Consider the following 23,224-nt stretch of genomic DNA (forward strand, 5'->3'; position numbering starts at 1 on the left):
GTGCCTAATAATTATGGCCTAGTAGAAACAGCAGCAGCTATTTTCTAAGTGATTTGTCTTAACTTATTGCACAGTATCTGCCGCCTTGATTTGACCTCTAAACTCTATTTCCCAGGGCATATTCAGATTCTGCCAAGTGGATGCATTTATTGTGCACTTCAACTTTCTGGACACAATAATGATTTTTATGCTGTATGGCTGGTGTGTTGTTCCTCTCACATATCTTGGAAGCTTCCTGTTCAGTAGTACCACTATTGCCTACATCAAAACCATGCTCTTTAACTACTTTTCAATGATGTTCAGTATCATCATTTACACTATATTGCAATTTTATGGTAAGAACACCATGCAATTTTTCCTTTCTCTGGGAAATACATGAAATAAGTGGGGATGAAATAACATGAGAATTAAAAATTAACTGATTTCTAATAATCTGAAAACCTGTGATTTTGTAAATTAGCAAATATTTATTGTGTGAGTATGTGGAAGTTAGAGGTCATGAGAAGAAGGAGGAAAGATAAAAAGTAGAACCAACAATAAAAAGGAAGGAAAAAAGATTCTAGGAAGTCACTGTTACAAAAGCTACTCTTCAGTTGTGAGATTAGTGCTGTTATTTTCCCAAAAGCTATTTAGGTGGGTACATGTAGCAACCAATGGTGCTTTCTCAAGCATTGTCTGATAGTTTGATAGTTGTCTGAAAATGGCTTAACCATTTGGGGAAGTTTGTTTTTATGAAGACGTTTACTACTTTTCTTATAATTGAAGCTAATCTACTAATTTTTAAATTACAGGTGATGACTTTCCTAAGCTCATCCATAAACTCATAAGTACAGTTTTAATGATGATTCCTAGTTACAACTTGGCAATGAGTATCAGCAAGTATTTTGATGACTATGAAGTGAAAAGACTGTGTGGTAGGGAATTCAGAAGCATTTACATGGACTGCAGTGAGCCCTGTGAGTATGAGGAACTCTTCAGGCCCATAAGTAAACGATATTCCTTTCCATTTTCTACACTTTACTAAGATTATGCCAAGTAAGAAAAGCCTGGTTTTCTTCCAGTTGGGTAGAATGAGTTGAGAAGCAAATTGGAAGCACATTAAACCTATTCAAAGAAATACTTGCAGAAAGGCTTTGGGTTTTTTTTTTTTTTTTTAATTTGGGGGAGTGTATACATGTTCAAGAAGAGGCAATTAGAACACCAAATAGGCAGACTAGAAAATACATTATAGTTACACTATTTTTTTAACCTAGGATTTTTTAAAATTTATTCATATTACATCTCTATTGTTAGCCCTTTCCTTGTTTCCTCCTATTCCTCCTTCCCTCCCACTTCCCGCCTTCTCCCCTCCCCTATGTCTGTGATTGAGGGAGACCTTCTCCCCCTATATATGCTCTTAGAATATCAAGTCTCTTCTTGGTAACTTGCTATCCTTCCTCTGAGTGCCGCCAGGCCTCCCCGTCCAGGGGACGTGGTCAGAAAAGGGGCACCAGAGTTCATGTGAGAGTCAGATCTCACTCTCCACTCACCGGTGGAGAATATCCTGTTCGTCAGCTAGGTCTTGGTAGGGGTTCGAAGTTTAATGCCTATATTCTCCTTGGCTGGTGCCTTAGTTTGAGGAAGATCCCAGGACCCAGATCTGCCTGTCATAAAGTTCTTCTTGTAGGTTTCCAGGACCCTGTGGATCCTACTATTTCCCTATTCTTCCATGCAACTCTCACCTAAAGTCTCAATAGGATGTCCTCTCCTCTGACCCACTTTCCTGATAAGTAAAGTTTTTCATGGGATGTATCCCTTGGACTAGTGTCTTGATATAAGTGAGTATATACCATTTGTCTCTTTTTGCTTCTGGGTGAACTCACTCATTATGATAATTTCTAGATAAATCCATTTGTCCACAAATTTTGGGAATTCCTTGTTTTTAATAGCTGAGTAGTATTCCATGGTGTAAATTTACACTATTAAGAATACAGAATAAAGAATATTGAAAACTGCATGAGAGGAATTCTAAGTTACTTACAATAACTACCTATCAAAATATATCAACCATCTCAGTAGAAGCCCTAAAAGCCATGAAAGCATGGAATGGTATATTTGAAACCCTGAGAGTAAATTAACTACTAACAAAATGTACTATATCTATCAAAGTTAACCTTTACAATCAATAGAAATTTAAGACCTTTTAGGATAAACATAAACTAAAATACCTCATGGCCCAGTAAAACAGCACTATAGAAAATACTTAAAGAAAACCCTATATGTAGATAAATAAGAAAAGCAGTCATAATCATGAGAACTCAGGAAAGAATTCATTTCATCAAATTAATTTTATAAATGAGAACTAAGAAAGAAATAAAAATTTTCAACTCAGTAAACCATTAAACTCTAAGATAAATAAGGAGGAAGAAGAGAAGAAACAATCTTCAAACCAACCAGAAACACAACAACAAAATTATGTGAATCAGCAAATACTTCCCAGCAATAAGCCTAAATGTTAATAGTATCAGCTTTCCAATTAATAGATTCAATTTAGGTGATTGAATTTGAAAAAATATTAAATTTGTGTCATCAGCAATAGGCACATCTTACTGGTAAAGACTCATGGAGACTAGAAGTTTTTGTATGTGGGGAAAACATCCTATGAAAGTACAAGTCAATGGCATGCTTATAGATGACATGGACTGTGTTCCCAAAATTGTTTGAGCTGGTGAACAAATTTAGCACACTTGCATAATATAAGATCAGTACACACAAAAGCAATCTGAGTAGTTCTGTGTACTAAAAATGAGCAGTCTAAAAAGATAAAACAATATACATTAACATCAAAAATACCCTAACTGGGAATACATATAGCCAAAGATTCTACATTGAAAACTATAAACCATTGCTTTAAAATGTTAAAAAGGGGCCATTTCCTGGCTTTCATAGACTACAAAAGATCCTGGGGGTAGGAATTTGGATGAAGTGATTCAGAGAATAGGAGAGTCCACAAGTTAAAAATATGAGTGTGTGGTCATTTCAATTTTCAAGAAAAAACAAAATAGAAGAGTCTGTTAACAAAGGGCACTAAAAATTAAATATCCATATGGGAAAATGTGAATGTGGATCTTCCTTGCATACCACACACAAAATTTAACTCTTTGTGTATGAGTCATCTAAATATACGAACTAAATATAAAGATAAAATCTTTACGTGAGGTTGAGTTTAGTGAATGTGACACAAAAAGCACAAAAAAGTAAAGAAATGATCTCATAAAAATAGAAGACTTTGAGCTTCAAAGGGCTCTGAGGTTTTTTGTTTTGTTTTGTTTTGTTTTGTTTTGTGTGAAAAGATACATAGAGAATAAGGTCAAATGTATGGTAAGATCATCTACCTAACACTGGTGAAAGGGCCAGGGGCAGTTTGGAGGTAGAGCACTGGCTATATCTGAGTGCAAAAAAGGAAAACAGAAAAGCTAGATGGAAAATAAATAAAAGATCAACTTTTATAACAACTATAAATAACCATATCAAGAAGATCACATAACAAGACAGCTACTTATTTTCTGACTCCTATACTTCTTTTATTATTATTAATTTATTCTTGTTACATCTCAATGGTTATCCCATCCCTTGTATCCTCCCATTCTTCCCTCTCTCCCATTTTCCCCTTATTCCCCTCCCCTATGACTGTTCCTGAGGGGGATTACCTCCCCCTGTATATGCTCATAGGGTATCAAGTCTCTTCTGGGTAACCTGCTATCCTTCCTCTGAGTGCCACCAGGTCTCCCCCTGCAGGGGACATGGTCAAATATGAGGCACCAGAGTACGTGTGAAAGTCATACCCCACTCTCCACTCAACTGTGGAGAATGTTCTGCCCATTGGTTAGATCTGGGTAGGGGTTTAAAGTTTACCGCCGGTATTGTCCTTGGCTGGTGCCTTAATTTGAGTGGGACCCGTGGCCCAAATCTGCCTATCATAGGGTTGTACTTGTAGGTTTCTAGGACCCTCTGGATCCTTCTACTTTGCTATTCTGCCATGCTTCTCTCATCTAGAGTCCCAATAGGATGTCCTCCCCTCTGTCTCAGTTTCCTGGCAAGTGAAGGCTTTCCTGGGACATGCCCCTTGGGTTAGTATGCAGATATAAGTGAGTATATACCACTTGAGTCTTTCTGCTTCTGGGTTAACTCACTCATTATGATCATTTCTAGCTCAATCCATTTGTCCACAAATTTCGGGAATTCCTTGTTTTTAATAGCTGAGTAGTATTCCATAGTGTATATGTACCACAATTTCTTTATCCATTCTTCTACTGAGGGACACTTAGGCTGTTTCCATGTTCTGGCTATTATGAATAAGGCTGCTATGAACATGGTTGAGCAAATTTTATTTAGTATTTTTGCATCGATGTTCATAAGAGAAATTGTTCTGAAATTCTCTTTCTTTTTTGAGTCTTTGTGAAGTTTAGGTATCAATGAGACTATGGCCTCATAAAATGAATTTGGTAATGTTCCATCCATTTCTATCTTTTGGAGTAGCTTGAAGAGTATCGGTATTAGCTCGCCCTTGAAGGTTGGTAGAATTCTGCACTTAAACCATCTGGCCCTGGGCTTTTTTTGCTTCGGAGATTATCAATGATTGCTTCAATTTCTGTAGGGGAAATGGGACTATTTAGCTTGTTTATCTGTTCTTCACTCAACTTTGGCAAGTGAAATTGATCAAGAAATCATCCATTTCCCTTAGATTTTCTAATTTTGTGGCATATATGCCTTCAAAGTAGGATCTTATGATTCTTTGTATTTCTTCACTGTCTGTTGTTATGTCTCCCTTTTCATTTCTGAATTTGTTGATTTCAATACTGTCTCTCTGCCTTTTAGTTAGTTTAGCTAACAGTCTATCTTGTTGATTTTCTCAAAGAACCAGATCTTGGTTTTGTTGATTCTTTGGACTGTTTCTTAGTTTCTAATTTGTTAATTTCAGTCTTGAGTTTGATTTTTTCCAGATATCTACTCCTTTTGGGTGTTTCTGCTTCTTTTTTTTTTCTAGTGCTTCCAGTTGTGTTGTTAAGATGCTTATGTGCAATGTTTCCAATTTCTTTTTAAACGTACTTACTGCTATGAATTTTTCTCTTAGCACTGCTTTCAATGTATCCCACAAATTTGGGTATGTTGTTCTTTCATTTTCATTGAATTTCAGAAACTCCTTGATTTCTTTCTTTATTTCTTCCCAGACCCAGGTGTCATTTAGCAGAGAGTTGTTTGGTTTCCACGTATGTGTAGGCTTTTTGTTATTTCTCTTGTTGTTAAATAGCAGCCTAAAAGCATGGTGATCTGATAGGATACAAGGTATTATTTCAATCCTCTTGTATCTGTTGAGGCTTGCTTTGTGACCTACGATGTGATCAATTTTGGAGAAGGTTCCATGGGGTACAGAGAAGAGGGTATATTCTTTCTTGTTTGGGTGAAAGGTTCTATAGATATCTGTTAGATCCATTTGACCCATGGCATTGGTTAATGATGCTATTTCTCAGCTTAGTTTCTGTTTCAATGACTTATCCTTCAGTGAGAGTGGGGTGTTGAAGTCTCCCACTATTATTGTGTGGGGATCAATGTGTGGTTTAAGCTTTTTTAGCAGATCTTTTACAAATGTGGGTGCCCTTGTATTGGGAGCATAGATGTTCAGAATTGTGATGTCATCTTGGTTGACTTTACCTTTGATGAGTATGAAGTGTCCTTCCTCATCCCTTTTGATTAATTTTGGTTGAAAGTCTATTTTGTTCGATACTAAAATGGCTACGCCTGCTTGCTTCTTGTGACCATTTGCTTGGAATATTTTTTTCCAACCTTTTACCCTGAGGTAATGCCTATCATTATGGGTGAGATGTGTTTCTTGAATGCAGAAGAATGTTGGATCTTGTTTATGCACCCATTCAGTTAGTCTGTGTCTTTTTATTGGAGAATTGAGACCATTGATGTTGAGAGATATTAATGACCAGTGACTGTTAAGAGTCTTAATTTTGATGTTGTTTCAAGTTGAGCGTTTGTGTAGTTGTGTTTTTGCCATGGGATAGTTATCTATTTCTTGAGTAGTTTTGGTTGTAGCTTGACCCTTTGGGATGGAGTTTTCCTTCTAGTACCTTCTGTAAAGCTGGATTTGTGGATAGGTACTGTTTGAATTTGTTTTTGTCCTGGAATATTTTGTTTTCTCCATCAATGGTTATTGATAGTTTTGCTGGGTAAAGTAGTCTGGCCTGGCATCTGTGGTCTCTTAGGGTTTGCAGGATCTCTGTCCAGGCCCTTCTGGCTTTTAAGGTCTCTGCTGAGAAGTCGGGTGTTATTCTGATAGGTTTGCCATTAAATGTTATTTGGCCCTTCTCCCTTGCAGCTTTTCATATTTCTTCTTTGTTCTGTATGTTTTGTGTTTTGATTAGTATATGACGGGTGGTTTTTCTTTTCTGGTCAATTCTATTTGGTGTTCTGTAGGCCTCTTGTATGTTTATAGGCATTTCTTTCTTTAGATTGGGGAAATTTTCTTCTATGATTTTGTTGAGAATAGTTTCTGGGCCTTGGAGTCTGATATCTTCTCTTTCTTCAATGCCTATTATCCTCAGATTTCTTCTTTTATGGTCTCCTTAATTTCTTGGATGTTTTGTGTCAGGAATTTTTCAGATTTGGCATTTTCTTTAATGGTTACTTCAAGATCTGTGATTGTATCTTCTAGCCCCGAGATTCGTTCTTCCATCTCTTGGATTCTGTTAGAGAAGCTCACCTCTGTGTTGCTCGCCTTCTTCTCTGAGGTCTCATGTTCTCTTTTTTTTTTTTTTTTTTTTTTTTGTCTGTGTGTTTATCATTGAATCCATTTTCATCTTCAGATCTTGAACTGATTTTTTTTATTTCTTTCATCTGATTGTTTGTATATTCCTGAGTTTCTTCCATTGCCTCTTTATAGGTCTTCAGAGCTTGAACCGTTTTCTTTATTTCTTTCATCTGGTTGTTTGCATTTTCCTGAAAATTTTCCAGTTCCACTCTATGTGCTTCTTTTATGTCTCTCACCTGTTTGGCTGCGTCTTCCTGCATTTGATTATGAATTTTATTTGTTTCCTCCATTATCATCCTCATTACTAAGGATTTGAGGTCATTTTCTTGTATTTCTGTTGTATTTGAGTTCTCTGGGTTGTTTTCTTTGGGATAGCTAGAAACTGAAGACGCCAGGTTTTTTGGGGGTTTTTTTGTGTACGCTTTTATGCTGTCCTTTAGACATCTTGCCAACTCTGTTTTTGTTGGGTAGCTTCCAGAGTTGGGTGGAGGGAGTCTGATGCTAGATTCACTTGTTTTCTCATGATTTCCCTAGGCTGAAAGCTCTGATGCTTCACTGGTGTGGATGGCAGGAGGCTAGCCCTGTCGTTTTGGACTCTCACAGCCAGTGATCCTCAGCTCCCCTGTACTCTGAGTCCTGCAATCGTTCTGGGTCTCTGAATGAGCATTGGGTCAGGCCAAGGTATCCACAGCCTTCTGGGTCCCCTGCCAAGTCCATCCAGGGACACTGAGCCTGAACCACATGCCGAGCTCAGCTAGATTCTCATGGCCCGAATCATCTGCCGAGCTCAGCTAGGGACTCTTAGCCCAATCCACGCACTGAGCTCTCCTAGGGACTCTGGCCCCAAAATGCATGCAGAGTCCAGCCACAATTTTTGGGCTGAGACTGCGCACCAAGCTCAGCTAGGGGCTTTTGGCCCAAAGTGCATGCTGTCGTCAGTTATAGACTCAGGGCCAGAACCGTCCACCAAGCTCAGCCAGGAATTCTAGATTCAAACTGCACACTGTGTCCAACCACAATCTTAGAGCCGGGACTGTGCCAAAAGCTCAGCTAGAGTCTCTGGGCCCAATCTGTCTGCCAAGCACAGTTAGCGACTCTGGCCCCAAACTGCACGCCGAGCCCCACCCAAGTCTCCGGAGCGGAATTGTGCACCGAGCTCAGCCAGAGATTCTGGGCCCACACTATGTGCTGAATTCAGCCCGGAGTAAACTGCGTGGACAGTCCAGCCAGAGTCTCAGGGCCGCTGAGCCTGTGCGCAAAGCTCAGCTAGAGTCTCTGGGCCCAATCTGCCCAGCATGTCCAGCTAGATACTCTGGGCCAAATCTGCATGCTGACCTCTGCCTACATCAGTGCCCCAGAACTGCACGCTGAGCTGAGCTAGTGTCTTGGGCAGAACTGCTCATTGAGCTGAGCTAGCGCCTCGGGTGGAACTGAGCACTTGGCCCAGCCTTCATCACAGCAGAGGAGCTGTGGCTGAGCTGCGCTAGCGCCTTGGGTAGAACTGAGTGCTACCCAGCCTGTGTCACAGCAGGGGAGCTGTGGCTGGGCTGAGCTAGCACCTCAGGCAGAACTGCTTGCTGAGCTGAGCCAGCATCTCCACAGCACTGCGCACTGAGCTCAACCCTGGACTCTGGGGCTGAACTGTCCCCCGAGTCCAGTTTGGGTCTCAAGGCACCGCGTGACCCAAATCTTGCCCAGAGTCCCCTCTCCCGCAGCAGCTCCCAACGGCCACTACACCAATCACCTCCACCGGAAGGCTCTGAGCTGCAAACCTCAGCCACCGCCGCTGCTGACGCTGGTGCCGCTGCTGCTGCTGCCTCTGCTGCTGCTGCTCCAATCCAAGAAAATCAGCGCTCTTCCCGTGTGCAGGGACACGCAGGTCCTCCGCACCCTGGTCCCTCCGAACCGTGATGCACTCCTGCTGCCATGGTGTGGGGACCTCAGTGTTCCTGGCTCAGAAATCTGCGCAATTCCCTGAATTGTTCACTGGAGCTTCCAAACACGGTCCACACTGCTCGCTGCCATCTTGGATCAAATCCCAACTCCTATATTTCTTAAACCTAATTTAAAATTCATTTTGAGCAGGTTCATGCCTTTGAGCCCAGGACTTGGAGGGTAGAATGAAGGTCAAGGATTTCAGATCATCCCCAAGCACACAGCATGGCAGAGGCCAGTCTTAGTCACATCAGGTGTCTCAAAAACCGAAAGCATGTCTTGCTCTGCGACACCTTTTTAGATGGTGCGCCAGTTCTTAAAGTACGGCAACTGTGTCTCTTGTTTCTGTAGATACTCAGAACAATGTGTATGGCTTTGGAGAGCGTGGGATTGGAAAGTTCCTGATCACACTGGCTACCATGGGCTTGGTTTTTCTCCTCTTGCTTTTAACCTTGGAGACTGTTTCCTGGAGCCTGAAGAACTTTGTCTTTCGTAACATTATTTTTTATTTCTACAATAAACTCAAAAAAGGCAGGAAAGTAAGTAACTAATTGGACTTTAAATATAACTTAAAGAAAGCAACTACCTTTTGGCCAGAAAATACAAATTTACATTTTCTCACTTCCATTTTACACACACACACACACACACACACACACACACACACACACACACATATTATTTGATTATACTAAAATAGATTTTGACTCATTGAGGTATGCTTATACTTGGTTTAAGTTTAGTACAAACTTTTAAATCCTCTGTCTTCTAAGAAATAAGTCATTTTTCCTGTGTTAACTACAACTGAAATAATTGCCTTTATGCTAGTAAGAGTATGTTGTTCTCTATAACGATATAAATAATCTTTTATTCTTTGAAATTTTCATGATTATATTTTTACCATATTCCCTCCTTTCCTCACCTCCTTACAGATCCAGCCCCTATTCCACGCACACCCAACTTTATGTCCTCTTTTTATTTTTAAACCCACTGGGTCCAGTTTGTATTGCCCAAATATTCTTGGTTGTGTAGCCTTCCACTGGAGTGTGGTCATCCTACTCTTTAAAGGTGGTTCATGTCCTTAAAGAAAGTTAATTCTCCTTCCCCCAGCAGCTATCAGTGACCAATAGCTCTTCGACTAGAGATGCGATTTTGTGCCCACCTCCCATGCTGGGGTTTTGTCAGGCTTGAGCTTGTGCAGGCCTCCTGCATGCTATCCCAACTGCTGTGAGAGTGTGCACCTTCCCTGCTGTATCCAGAAGTGACTGTTTGCTTGTAGGCCTCCACTGCCCCTGGCTCTTACAAAATTCTTATAGTAGTCATTTCATAGACTTGTGTCTTTGACTCTCACAGCTGCCATACACTTCTAAAGTAGAGCCAGCCAGAAGTATGTCTGCATGTGAGAGTTCAGGAAGCAGCTAGAAAAGGTCTTAGAAACTGTTCAAGTGTTTCCTCATATCCTATAGATTATATCCACAGGTTAGCTTTCTTAAAGCAGCTGGCTTAATCTAATTCTCTATAACATGTCCACATGTGGACTCCTTGCTTTGAAAATACAGGGGGTAGTATCTCACCAGAGAACCATAGAAGACGAGGATGAAGACATAAGAAAAGAAAGAAGCAAAGTCTTCACACTGCTGCTTGGATCACAGAATACCCCACTGGTCCTTAATGAAGTTACAAAGGTAATGTCATTTACTGCCTAGCTGTCTTGGGGTTTTAAGTATTTTCCCTGCCTGGAATTTACCAGTGGCTATACTAGTTCACTGAAGTTCTGCAGAGAGCTGGAAGGAAAAGTGCTCTCATATCACAGTAGGTTAGCTTTAGGAGTCCGAAATAATAGCTGTGGTTGACCAATGACCAGTGTCTCAGTACATTGTGAGTTTTTTTTTTAACTTTCTCAGATTTATTTTAAGTTTCCTGTTGTCAAGGCTGTGAGAAATATCTCCCTTGTAGTCAAGAAGTCGGAGTGCTTTGGATTGCTTGGATTAAATGGAGCTGGAAAGACTACTACATTCAAGATGCTGGCCGGAGTCGAGACTATCACCTCTGGAACTGCATATATTGATGGCAACCGTGTCACTAAAAACCCAGGAAAGGTATTTAACTTCTTACCAATGACCTAGTGTCTTGATGAAGCAGACAGCCAAGTGAATTGCTAAGGAACAGGGCAGGGAAGTGAAGGACCCCGGTACATCAGTCCTCACCCCTCAGAACTGACAGGCTCCATGCCACTGTCACACTGAGTTTGAGAGAAGGAACATATCCCTTCCCGTGAAAGAGAGAAAATGTCTACAAATAGCCTGAACTGAAATCACAGAGAACAGCTATCGCATTTAACCTGCTCTGACATAGAATTTGAAATATAACTGATTAGAAAAGAATTGTTATAATAAATAGAAAAGATTGAAAGTACTCAACTATATTTGGATGTAGGTTTTAAAGAAATAAAGAAATGAAAATGGTGCCCTATGTTGAACTTCTGAAGGTGAAGGTGCCAGGCACCAAGATAGTAAATGTCTTGAAAGACTGTGTTTAGAGGGCATGTGGATCTTGAGGCATCTATAATACGTCTTAGTGGGAACATACAATGGATAGTACAAACCCATGATAGGAAAGCGGTATGAATTTGGGATTTACCAAAGTACAGGTGAAATTTAAACTACAAAAGTAGATGAGCTTACTTTAGTTGGTTACCAACACTGAAATACTGAATAAAGGCACTGGAGAAGAAATCATGAAAACTGGAGAGTTAAAGGGAAAAGGTAGATAAAATTTTATCAAGCCAGATAGGAAATAAATTTTCAGTCCCTGTGAGCCCTAGGCTAGTTGATTCTGTAGGTTCTCTTGTGGTGTCTTTGACCTATCTGGCTCTTTCAGTCCTTCCTCTAGAAAGCAAGCATGGGATGGACCTAGACTCCTACACATAGGTAGCAGAGGTACAGCTTCATCCCCACGTAGGACCTCTAACAGCAGGAGCAGGCGCTGTCTCTGACTCTATTGCCTGCCTTTGGATCCCTTTCCCTTAACTGGATGGCCAGTGCCTAGCCTCAGTAGAAGATGCCCCAGTCCTACTAAAACTTGATATGCCTAAGCAGGAAGTGCGCACACACACACACACACACACACACACACACACACACACACACACACACACACCTACCACCAACATCAAAATAACACGAATTAACAATCACTGGGCCACGCATGTACTGGACCTAGGTCCCCTACAGACATGTGCCTGATGGGCAGCTTGGTCTTCATGTGGGTCCCATAGTAAGGGAAGTAGGGGCTGTCTCTGACAAGGGCTCCATCGTATGTTTCTTGATCTCTTTCCTCGGGTGGGGCTGCCTTGCCAGGCCACAGGGGAAGAAGATGTGCTCAGCTTGATGTGATTTGAAGTGTTGGGGTGGATTGGGCAGGGGTTCTACTTTTCTGAGAGGTAGGGAAGGGGGATAGAGGGAAGAGGGAGGGTGGGACTGAGGAGAGGAGGGGGAGGCTCTGATTAAGATGTAAAGTTAGTTAATTAATTAAGAATAAATGGAGTAGCTAACAAAGAAAAGAAAAGAAAGAATCTTCAAAAAAGAAATTTGACTGGTGATCTTGGGTATTTTCAACCTGTAAAGGGTCCAGTGGATTTCTCTGAAGCCTGGTACAGTGGAGTGACACATAGACAAGCCAGGTTGTGCAGATAACCAAGCCAGGGCCATAACCATTAGCAACTAGAGCCTACTCACCTCAGGGAAGCACAGGGAGTCTAAAAAGTATATAGCAACACAAACTGAACAAAGAAGGTATTCACCTAAGGCATAAATGAAAACAATCTAAGTGTGTACACTAGCAAGGGTCAGTCCTTCTTGTGCCTAACTTTGCTCCTTTCTTTTCCGGGTGCATAAAACAGTAACCATTTTATCATTATACAAACACCTGCAAAGGTCTGTTTCATTCTACATAGATATGGCTATGTACTGTGCACTGTCTGTTCAAGCTCACCAGCTTGCTTTCCCTGGGTATCTAGATGAATATGCACAGTGGCAGTATATGACAGTGTCTATTTCTCTGATTATTTGACCCATCCTTTTCAATTTTTTAGTGTGGTCTATTCTTAAAAATGTCATTTGAGAAATTTTTCTGTTCTTATGAATGAAATTATATAACTCCAGGAAATATTTAAAAGATACCAGCTTCCTTTCCTGTAAACAATCTATTCTTAAGTAATGTGTATTCCTATAAACAATATATCCTTTATACATTTCTTTATTGTTAGCATTTCCCTTATTAGTTTCTTAGAATTATTCACTTCAGAGACACTCAAAAAAGTACACATTTCCTGGATTTTCTGCTTCCCTCCTGGGTCTGTTTCTCTGTGTTCATCCCTTTTATCTGGTACCCCAGATCTAGGTCCTGTGGCCTCTTCATTTTTCTATATTTTTTCTGTTTGAGTGACTGAATCCAAGCATTTGGGAGGCAAAGGCAGGTAATCTCTGTGAGTTTGAGGCCAGCCGGGTCTGCAAAGCGAGATCAGGGCAGTCAAGGTTATACAGAGAAACCCTGTCTTGAAACAACAAAACAGAATGAGTGTACACATACACATGCTGACTAGTTTATTCTTTCATCTTCAAAATACATTCTATCTCATGTTAATTCTATTTAGGTGAAGACGATTCAGGTGGATCAAAGAAAGAACTAAAAAGCAAGTAACTTGGGGATTTTGGCAAAGATGGAGTCAGGATAACACAGAGGGTTAAGAAGAAACTCAAACTGCTCAAGATTGTGTGGCAAAGCTTTATAAACAAAATACATTTCTATAAAAAATACTTTAATTAGTGTATTAACATAGCTAGCTCTCTCTTAAACACTCAAACAAGGGTTTGATTGGGCAATTTCATCTAACAAAGGCCTATTTGGGGCACATAGTAGTAATGTACAATATATGTGTATAATATATATTGAAATTCCAGCTAGTGATATTGATGCCTTAAATTACACCATTGAATCTGATCTATAAAGATGCTGAAGACAGAAGAAGAAACCATTCCTAGTGGGAGTTGTAGGGGCGTCAAACTTTCTTAGTAGCGAGAGTTAGACAGCTTCACATCTTATACCTCATCCCTATGAGATTTATACTCCATGGAAGTGAATCTACTTCTCATAATTACCCTTTTGGATTCAGATTAGGTCAAGAATTGGTTACTGTCCGCAGTCTGAATCTGTGCTGAACCACATGACGGGCCGGGAATTGCTAATCATGTACGCTAGTCTGTGGGGGGTCCCAGAGCCAGACATTAACGAGTATGCGGAAGCCTTTCTGCATTCAGTGCATGTGGAACACATTGCTGACCAGTTTATCCACACATACAGGTGAGACATTGTATAGTTGCTATTAAGTGACCTGTCTTGTGCCCCTGCTGTTTGGAATGAATGCCCACAAAGTCCACTTCTACCTCTCTGGCAGTGACTATGAAATAACCTAGCACTCTGCCAAGGCACGAACTTCAGGAAAACAACATGTTCCACTTAGCCTTTTACATATCTGAACAATATTTGCACTAAAAAGAGTTCCTATATCTCCATAGACACACACACACACACACACACACACACACACACACTTGAACCATCAATTTTGAGTCTTACCACAGCATCCTAAATGTACAAACGATCCTACAAATTAATAACATATATTACTCTTTCTTCTTCATATTATGGAGTGGCGTAAACAAACGTAGGCTAAGCATGGCTATTGCCCTAATGGGAAAGTCTTCCGTTGTCTTCCTGGATGAGCCATCCACTGGCATGGACCCAGTAGCTCAGCATCTGCTCTGGGACACAGTTACATGGGTCTGTAAGACTGGTAAAGCTATCATCATAACTTCTCACAGGTAAGAGCCATCGGAGGCTTTGTTGGAAACTAGAAGGAGCTGCAATGGGTATAGGATGGAATTAATTTTGACCAGGACTGTGAGTCAGTAAACTTACCTAAACATAGGAATTACAGAGAAGCAACTGTGGAGGAACATGCTAAGTGAGAGAGCTCAGTTGACTGATGGAATCAACTGAGAAAATACTAGCTGGGTAACTTAATGAAGATTTAGGTGTGTACTGCTTTAAATTTCCAAGTGTCCTCCCAGATATAGCCTTAGTAGTGATCCTCTGTAATGCCAAGGCTTCCAGTTCTAAGATGTCCAATGCTAGCTGTTTGGATTTATTCTGAGTCTCCTCAGGCATATTATCTTTTTCCTCCTAGAATGGAAGAATGTGAGGCCCTGTGTTCTAGGCTGGCCATCATGGTGAAAGGCAAGTTTACATGCCTGGGCAGCCCTCAGCATGTCAGAAAGAGGTTTGGTCATGTATACACTCTAACAGTAAAGATCAGTACTGCTAAGGATGAAGATAAAGTAACAGAGTTCAAAAACTTCATTAAAACAACTTTTCCAGGTAACATAGGAGTGATGGGTTTATGACTATTAAGTCATGTTCACTGTTCTGCTACATGTTTTCAACTATAATTTTCACTGAATTGCTCATATTTATTGAACCCTTATACTGAGCTCATTTTAATAACTTCTATGAATTTATTCCTGATGCTAAGAACTTTTCACCAAATAGCAGAGGTGCTCACTAGCTCCTTGAAAGAATCAATAAGCTAAAGTTGTTCATATGCATTAATATGTAGAATTTATTTTTATTTCTTTTTTAGTTTCCCTTTTATAGAAAATAGATTCGTTTCTCATATAATACATTCTGATTGCAGTCTTCCTCCCCCTTTACTCTCCAAGTCCTCCCCCCACCTCCTCTCCCATCCAAATCTACTCCTTTCTGTCTCTCATGAGAAAAGAAATGGATTTTAAGAGATAACAACAAAACATAACAAAATAAAAGATAAAACAATACCCGTCACATCAAAATTGGACTTGACAAATCATCAGAGGTAAAAGAGCCCCAAGAGAAAGAAAAAAATTAGAGACCCACTCTTTAAAATATTCAGGAGTCCCATAAAAATATTAACTGGAAGCCATAATATATAAACACAGAGAACCTGGTGCAGACCATTGCAGGCCCTGTGCTTGCTGCCTCAGTCTCTGTGAATTCATATGAGCCTTGTTCGCTTAATTCAGAGGGCCTCATTCCTCTTTGGCTATCACAGTTTTTCCACCTCCTCTTCTGCAGAGTTTCCTGAGTGCTGGGGGAGGGGAGTGGGCGATGGATTTGATGAAGACATCCCATTTAGGGCTGAGTGTTCCAAGGTCTCTCACTCTCTGCATAATGTCTGGCTGAGGGTCTCTGTATTAGTCTCATCTGCTGCAGGAGGAAGCTTCTATGATGATGTCTGAGCCAGGCACTGATCTATGGCTGTTCCAAAATGTCATTACAAGTCATTTTATCTTAATCTTAACTTTTTTTTAAGACAATAGTATTTGCTTTTACTCTAGGTCTCAGGGCTATCTATCTAGTCTCTGGTTCTCGATCACCCAAGCAGTGCTGAGTATGGGTTCTGCCTTAGTTTGGGTTTCTATTCCTGTGATGGAACACAGTGACAAATGAAAGTTAGGGAAGGGACAGGGTGGGAGTTATTTGGCTTACACTTCCATAGTGTTGTTCATTATTGAAGGAAGTAAGGACAGGAACTCAAACAGGGCAGAAACCTAGAGGCAGGAGCTGATGCAGAAACCATGGAGAGGTGATGCCTACTGTCTTCCTCCCTATGGCTTGCTCAGCCTGCTTTCTTATAGAACCCAGGACCACCAGCCGAGGGATGGCACCATGCACAGAGAGCTGGGCCCTACCCCCATCAGTCACTAATTAAGAAAATGCCTTACTGCTGGATCTTATGGAGGTATTTACTCAATTAAGTTTCTCTCCTTTCAGATAATTCTAGTTTGTGTGTGACATTGACATAAGACAAGCCAGCACAGGTTCCATCTGATGGAGTGGTCCTTAAATCAAATCCGATACTGGTTAGATATTCCCACAAGCTTTGTGCCACCATTGCCCTAGCATATTTTCAGGCAGGACAGCAATGTAGACCAAAGGTTTTGTGGCTGGGTTAGTGTTTATGTTCCTTTTTTGGTTGTGTAAAGTTTGTCTTCAGCAATGGGGCCTTGCTGTCAGTTTGTGGAGAGCAACCTGTTGTCTTGGCAACAGTCAGGGTTGTTTGGGAATTTTCATGGGTTCCCTTTGGCCAAGAACTTAATAGACTATAACCCAGACCAGGTACTAGAAGCTTTGGTGACAAGAAATGGACAATTTGGACTCAGTCTCCCTCCCTCACTATTTGGAACCTTGATTAGAATTGCCTTCATGTATTTTAGGAAGTTTTCACTAGTTTCCATACCAGCTGCCAAATTCCCCTCAATTCTAGCTGTCTCTCCCCTCATCCTTTCTGTCAACTCCATCTTCTATTCCCCCACCCACCTCATCCTCCCATTCTCCACCCCAGCACCCAGTCCATCCATAAAGTCTATTTTGTTTCCTTCTTCCAGGGAGACATGTGTGCTAGCCTTTTCCTCTATACCTGACCTCTCTGGATCTACAAATTATAGCTGAGTTATCATTTATTTAATGGCCAATATTTACACATAAGTAAATGCATACTTTTTTATCTTTCTGAGTCTGGGATACCTCACTGAAGATGTTTCCTAGTTCCATCTATTTGTCTGCAAATTTCATGATGTTATTTTTTAAACATTTTCTTTATCATTTTTCTGTTGAGGGTCATCTAGGTTGTTTCTAATTACTAGCTATTATAAATAAAGTAGCAATGAATGTGGTTGAGCAAGTGTCCTTGTGTAGAATAGAGCATCCTTTGGGTATATACCCAAGAGTGGTATAGCTGGATCTTGAGGTAGATCAATTCCTAATATTTTGAGGAACTGCCATCCTGATTTCTGTAATGGCAGTACAAGTTTGTACTCCCACTAGCAATGGGTGAGTGTACCCTTTAATCCACATCCTCACCAACATGAACTGATACTTGTGTTATTGATCATAGCCATTCTAACAGGTATAAAATGGAACCTCAAAGTAGTTTTGATTTGCATTTCCCTGATAAATAAGGATGTTAAACATTTCTTTAAATGTTTCTTAGCCATGTGAACTTCCTTTATTGAGAATTCTGTTTAGATATATACCCCATTTTTAATTGGGTTATTTGCTTTCTTGATATCTAGCTTTTTAAATTCTTTATATAATTTTGACTATTAGCCCTCTATCTAATATATACTTGATAAAAAAAATTTTTTTGAACTTTTTTCATTCTGTAGTCTGCTGCTTTGTTTGAACAGTGTCCTGTGCCTTACAGAAGCTTTTCAGTTTCATGAGGTCTCATTTAATAATTGTTTAATCTTAGTGCCTGCATTAATGGTGTTCTGTTCAAAATCTTCTCCTGTGCCAATGAGTTCAAGGCTATTCCCCCACTTTCTCTTCTATTAGATTCAATGTATTTAGTTTTATGTTGAGATATTTGGTCCACCTGGACTTGATTTTGTGCAGAATGATAAGTATGGGTCTATTTGCATTCTTCTATATAAGGAGGCATCCAATTTGAGCAACATTTACTGGAGATGCTGAGTTTTTCCCAGTGTTTCTGGATTCTTTATCAAAAATTGGGTATCCATGGGTGTATAAATTTATGCATGGAACTTCTGTTCAATTCCATTGATCAAAATGTCTGTTTTTATACCAGTACCATGCTGTTTTTCTTACTGCTAAAGTTTCATAGTACAACTTGAAATCGGACTAGTGAGATCTCCAACAGTTCTTACTTGTTCAGGATTGCTTTAATTATCTTGGTGGACTGTTTTGAGGCCTTGTGTTTTTTGTTTTGTTTTGTTTTGTTTTGTTTTTGTTGTTGTTGTTGTTGTTGTTTTCCCATATGAAGCTCAGAAGTCTTTCAAGATCTGTGAAAATTGAAGTTTTAAGGGGTTGCATTTAATCTGTAGATTGCTTTCGGTAGAATGGCCATTTTTACATATGAATCTTAATGATACACAAGCATGGCAGATCTTTCCATCTTCTGATATCTTCTTCAATTTCTTTCTTTGAAGACTTGAGGCTTTTATCATACAAGTCTTTCATTTGCTTGGTTAGCTACCCCAAGATATTTCATATTATTTGAAGCTTTATTTTATCATTACTTGAGGATGTTGTGAAATGTATTTTTCCTTGATTTCTATCTCAAACCATTTGTCATTTGTATATAGGAGGGCTACTGATTTTTTTAGTTAACTTTTGTATCAGTTACTTTGCTGACAGTGTGTATTATCTGTAAGAGTTCCCCAGTGGAATGTATGTGTAGTGTCATATCATCTGCAAATAAAGATACTTTAATTTCTTTCTATCCAGTTTGTAGTCCCTTGATCTCCTTCAGTTGTCTTATTGTTCTAGCTAAGATTTCTGTTGACTCTGTTAATTTCAAACACTATATTGAATAGGTTTGGAGAGAGTGGACAACTTTATCTTGTTTCTTATTTTAGTGGAATCGTTTTGATTTAATCATTTTATTTAACTTGGCGTTGGCTAGAGGCTTGCTATTTAAGTATGTCCCTTGTAACCCTAGTTTCTCTAGGACGTATCTATTGTGAAGAAGTATTAGATTTGTCAATAGCCTTTTCTGCATCTAATGAAATGACAATGTGGGTATTTTTCTTTACATTTGTTTATATGGTGGATTACATTGATTTATTTTCACATATTGAAGTATCCCTGCGTCTCTGGATGAAGCCTACTTGATCATCTTTTTGATGTGTTCTTGGATTCTGTTTGTTTTTTTATTGGGTATTTTTCATCTAAGTTATTAAGAAGGGAAATTGGCCTGTAATTCTCTTTCTTTGTTGGGCCTTTATGTGGCTTGGTTATCATGGTAACTGTGACCTCATAAAATGAATCATGAAATATTTCTTTTATATCTATTTTGAAGAATAATTTGAGGACTATTGACAATAAATCTTCTTTGAAACTCTGGTCGAATTCTGTGTTAAAACCATATGGCCCTAGAAAAAAATTTTAATCACTGCTTTGTTTAAATGGCTTTTCTACTCTTGAATTAGCTTTGGCAAATGGTACCTAGTGAGAAATTTTCTTTTAGATTTTCTAATTTGATAGAGTACATGTTTTTAAGTATGTTCTTATGATTCTCTAGATTTCCTTGCTGTCTGTTGTTATTGCCCCCTGCCTTCATTTCTGATCTTGTTAATTTAGGTATTCTTTCTCTTCCTTTTAGTCTTTGAATAAGCATTGATCACTGATTTTCTCAAAGAACCAACTCTTTGTTTCATTGATTCTTTGTATTGTTCTCTTTGTTTCTATTTTATTGACTTCAACCCTGAGTTTGATTATTTCCTGAAATCTACTCTTTTGGGGTGTGATTTCTTTTGTTTTGTATTAGAGCTTTCTGGTGTTCTGTCAAATTGCTCATATAAGATGTCAATTTTTTTCTTCTGTACGCACTTAGTGCTATAAACTTTCCTCTTAGAACCATTTTCATTGTGTCTCATAAGTTTGGATATATTATATATTCATTTTCTTTCAATTATTCACTTGTTTATTAAATGTATTTATTTAGTCACTTTACATCCTTATTGTAGCCATCACCCTCCTCTCCTCCCAGGACCCCAACAACAACAACCTGCCCCACCACATCAAGACTAATCAGGACTAATCACATCCTCTTGGTGTCTCCTTCCTTCCACTGGAAGTCCTGCTTGGCTATGGAAGGTGGCCACTTCAGTCTCTGTATCCCCTGAGGCTAGAAGTCTCAGTTAGAATCACCCTATATCCTTCCCAGGAGCCTACCCTGTCTTGGGCCTCCAGCTTGTTCTAAATATGCCCCTCCTTGGTTTCCCTTTTCTCTCCCTGCCCTCTCACCTCTCACCCTCATTCTCTCCTCCAACGTGATCACCACCCTCCTTTCCCTTCCTCTCTCTCCATCCACTTCCAATGTCTATTCTATTTCCCTTTCTGAGGGAGATTCAAGCATCCTCCCTTGGTCCTTCTTGTTACTTAGCTTCTTTGCATCTGTGTGTGGTAAAATAGTTAGCCTGTACTATATTGTTGATGCTAGTTTTAAAACTCTATTTTATTTTGGGTATGTACTGCCTCTACCTCCCTTCACACCAATCCCTTACGACACTTCAACAATAGGTATGAAAGAAAGGTTAATGGGGAGAGGGAATATAGACCACTTTACTTCTTTACTTCTCCTGCCTGTGTAGGGTTGATTGAAATGTGTTTGGGAACATCATCTCTGCCACCTTTTCCCTCTCTCTCTCTCTCTCTCTCTCTCTCTCTCTCTCTCTCTCTCTCTCTCTCTCTCTCTCCTCTCATATTTCTACCCCTCAGAGTCCTCAGAATTAAACTAATTGCTCCTGGCAAAGACTGCACCCTGCACAAGGCAATTATCAGCTGTGGACAAACTAAAGCCCAAGCTAAAATCCCAAACTTGGGATTAAAACAAAAACGTGTTTACATAACAGAACTGAGTTTTTAGAGAAACCAAAATTTCCATTACATTATGTGGCTCATATACACTTATAAGTACATACCTTGTGTGTCTTTCTGGGTTCGGGTTACCTCATTCAAATGATGTTTTCTAGTTCCATCCATTTGCCTGCAAATTGCATGATTTCCTTGTTTATAATAGCTGAGTAGTATTCCATTGTGTAAATGTACCACAGTTTCTTTATCCATTCTTTGGTTGAGGGACATCTAGATTGTTCCCAGTTTCTGGCTATTATGAATAAAGCTTCTATGAACATAGTTGAGTGGGTATCTTTGTGGTATCATGGAGCATCTTTTGGATGTATGCCCAGGAGTTGTATAGCAGGGTCTTGAGGTAGAACTATGCCAAATTTTTATGAGAAGGTGCCAGATTTATTTCCAAAGTGGTTGTACAAGTTTGCACTCCACACAGCAATGGAGGAGTGTTCCTCTGCTCTACATCCTTGCCAGCATGTGCTGTCACTTGAGGTTTTGATCTTAGCCATTCTGATGAGTGTAAAATGGAATCTCAGAGTCCTTTTGATTTGCATTTTCCTGATGGCTAGGAAAGGTAAGCATTTCTTTGAGTGCTTCTCAGCCAATAGAGATTCCTCAGTTGAGAGCTTTTGGTTTAGCTCCGTACCCCATTTTTTAATTGGATTATTTGGTTTGCTGGTGTTTGATTCCTTGAGCTCTCTGTTGGATGTAGAGTTGGTGAAGATATTTTTCCAATCTATAGACTGCTGTTTTGTTCTATTGACAGTGTCCTTTGCCTTACAGAAGCTTTTTCACTTTCATGAGTTCCCATTTATTAATTTTTGATCATGGTGCCAGAGCTGTTGGTGTTCTATCCAGGATATCTGCCCAGTTCCTTTTGGCTTTTAAAGCTCTGTTGAGAAGTCTTGTATAATACTAATAGGCCTGCCTTTATATGTTACATGGCCCTTATTCCTGGCAGCTTTTAATATTCTTTCTTTGTTCTGTACATTCAGTGTTTTGATTATTATACGGCATGAGGATTTTCTTTTTTGGTCCAATCTGTTTGGTGTTCTATAAGCTTCTTATATGTTTATAAGCATCTCTTTCTCTTTTTTAAGATTTATTTATTATGTATATAGTATTCTGCCTGCATGTGTGCTTGCATGCCAGAAGAGGGTACCAGATCTCATTATAGATGGTTATGAGCCAGCCTGTGGTTGCTGGGAGTTGAACTCAAGACCTTTGGAAGGACAGCCAATGCTCTTAACCTCTGAGCCATTTCTCCAGCACCAGCATCTCTTTCTTTAGGTTAGGAAATTTTTCTTCTATGATTTAGTTGAAGATATCCTTTAGGCTTTTGAGCTAGGAATCTTCTCCTTCTATTCCTATTATTCTTAGGTTGGTCTTTTTATAGTGTCCCAAAACTCCTGCATGTTTTGTGTTAGAAACTTTTTAGATTTAGCATTTTCTTTGACCACTGTATCAATGTCTTCTATCATATCTTCCTCACCTGAGATTCTCTCGATCACTCGTGTTCTGTTGGTAATGCTTATATCTGTAGTGCCTGTTCTTTTCCCTAGGTTTTCCATCTCTAGGATTGTCACAGGTTTTAGTTTTGATTTGATTTGATTTTTTTTGCTCTATTTCCATTTTCAGGTCTTGAACAGATTTTTTTTTCATTTCCTACCCCTTTTTGTTTATATTTTCCTGTATTTCTTTGAGGGATTTATTTATTTCCTTTACCAATTTGATTGTATTTTCCTGTATTTCTTTGAAAGATTTTTTTATTTCCTCTTTAAAGGACTTTGTCATCTTCATTAGATTAATTTTACGGTCCTTTTCTTGCTCGTTAGGTGTGTTAGGATGTCCAGGGCTTGCTGTAGTAGGACAGCTGGGTTCTAGTGGTAGCATATTGCCTTGGGTTTTCTTGGGTGTGTTTTTATGCTGGACTTTAGCCATCTGGTTGTCCCTGGTGTTAGCAGGCTTGGTGGGACCTGGTGGCAGTAGGCCTCTGGGATTACAGGTAAAGCTGGTAGG

General features: G+C 39.6%; 1 protein-coding gene across 1 annotated transcript in view; it reads left to right on the top strand.

Moving 5' to 3' along the window:
- Positions 1–23,224, top strand: part of LOC127190153 (phospholipid-transporting ATPase ABCA3-like) — a 121,608-nt gene that overhangs the window by 90,846 nt on the left and 7,538 nt on the right. The window contains exons 21-28 of the mRNA XM_051147175.1: positions 116–335; positions 792–956; positions 9,083–9,270; positions 10,291–10,416; positions 10,636–10,830; positions 13,905–14,092; positions 14,443–14,613; positions 14,979–15,169. Coding sequence (XP_051003132.1) covers positions 116–335; positions 792–956; positions 9,083–9,270; positions 10,291–10,416; positions 10,636–10,830; positions 13,905–14,092; positions 14,443–14,613; positions 14,979–15,169 — 1,444 coding nt within the window. The remainder of the gene's footprint in view (positions 1–115; positions 336–791; positions 957–9,082; positions 9,271–10,290; positions 10,417–10,635; positions 10,831–13,904; positions 14,093–14,442; positions 14,614–14,978; positions 15,170–23,224) is intronic.

The sequence above is a fragment of the Acomys russatus genome, chromosome 5 (genome assembly GCF_903995435.1).
Source record: "Acomys russatus chromosome 5, mAcoRus1.1, whole genome shotgun sequence".
Lineage (NCBI taxonomy): Eukaryota > Metazoa > Chordata > Mammalia > Rodentia > Muridae > Acomys > Acomys russatus.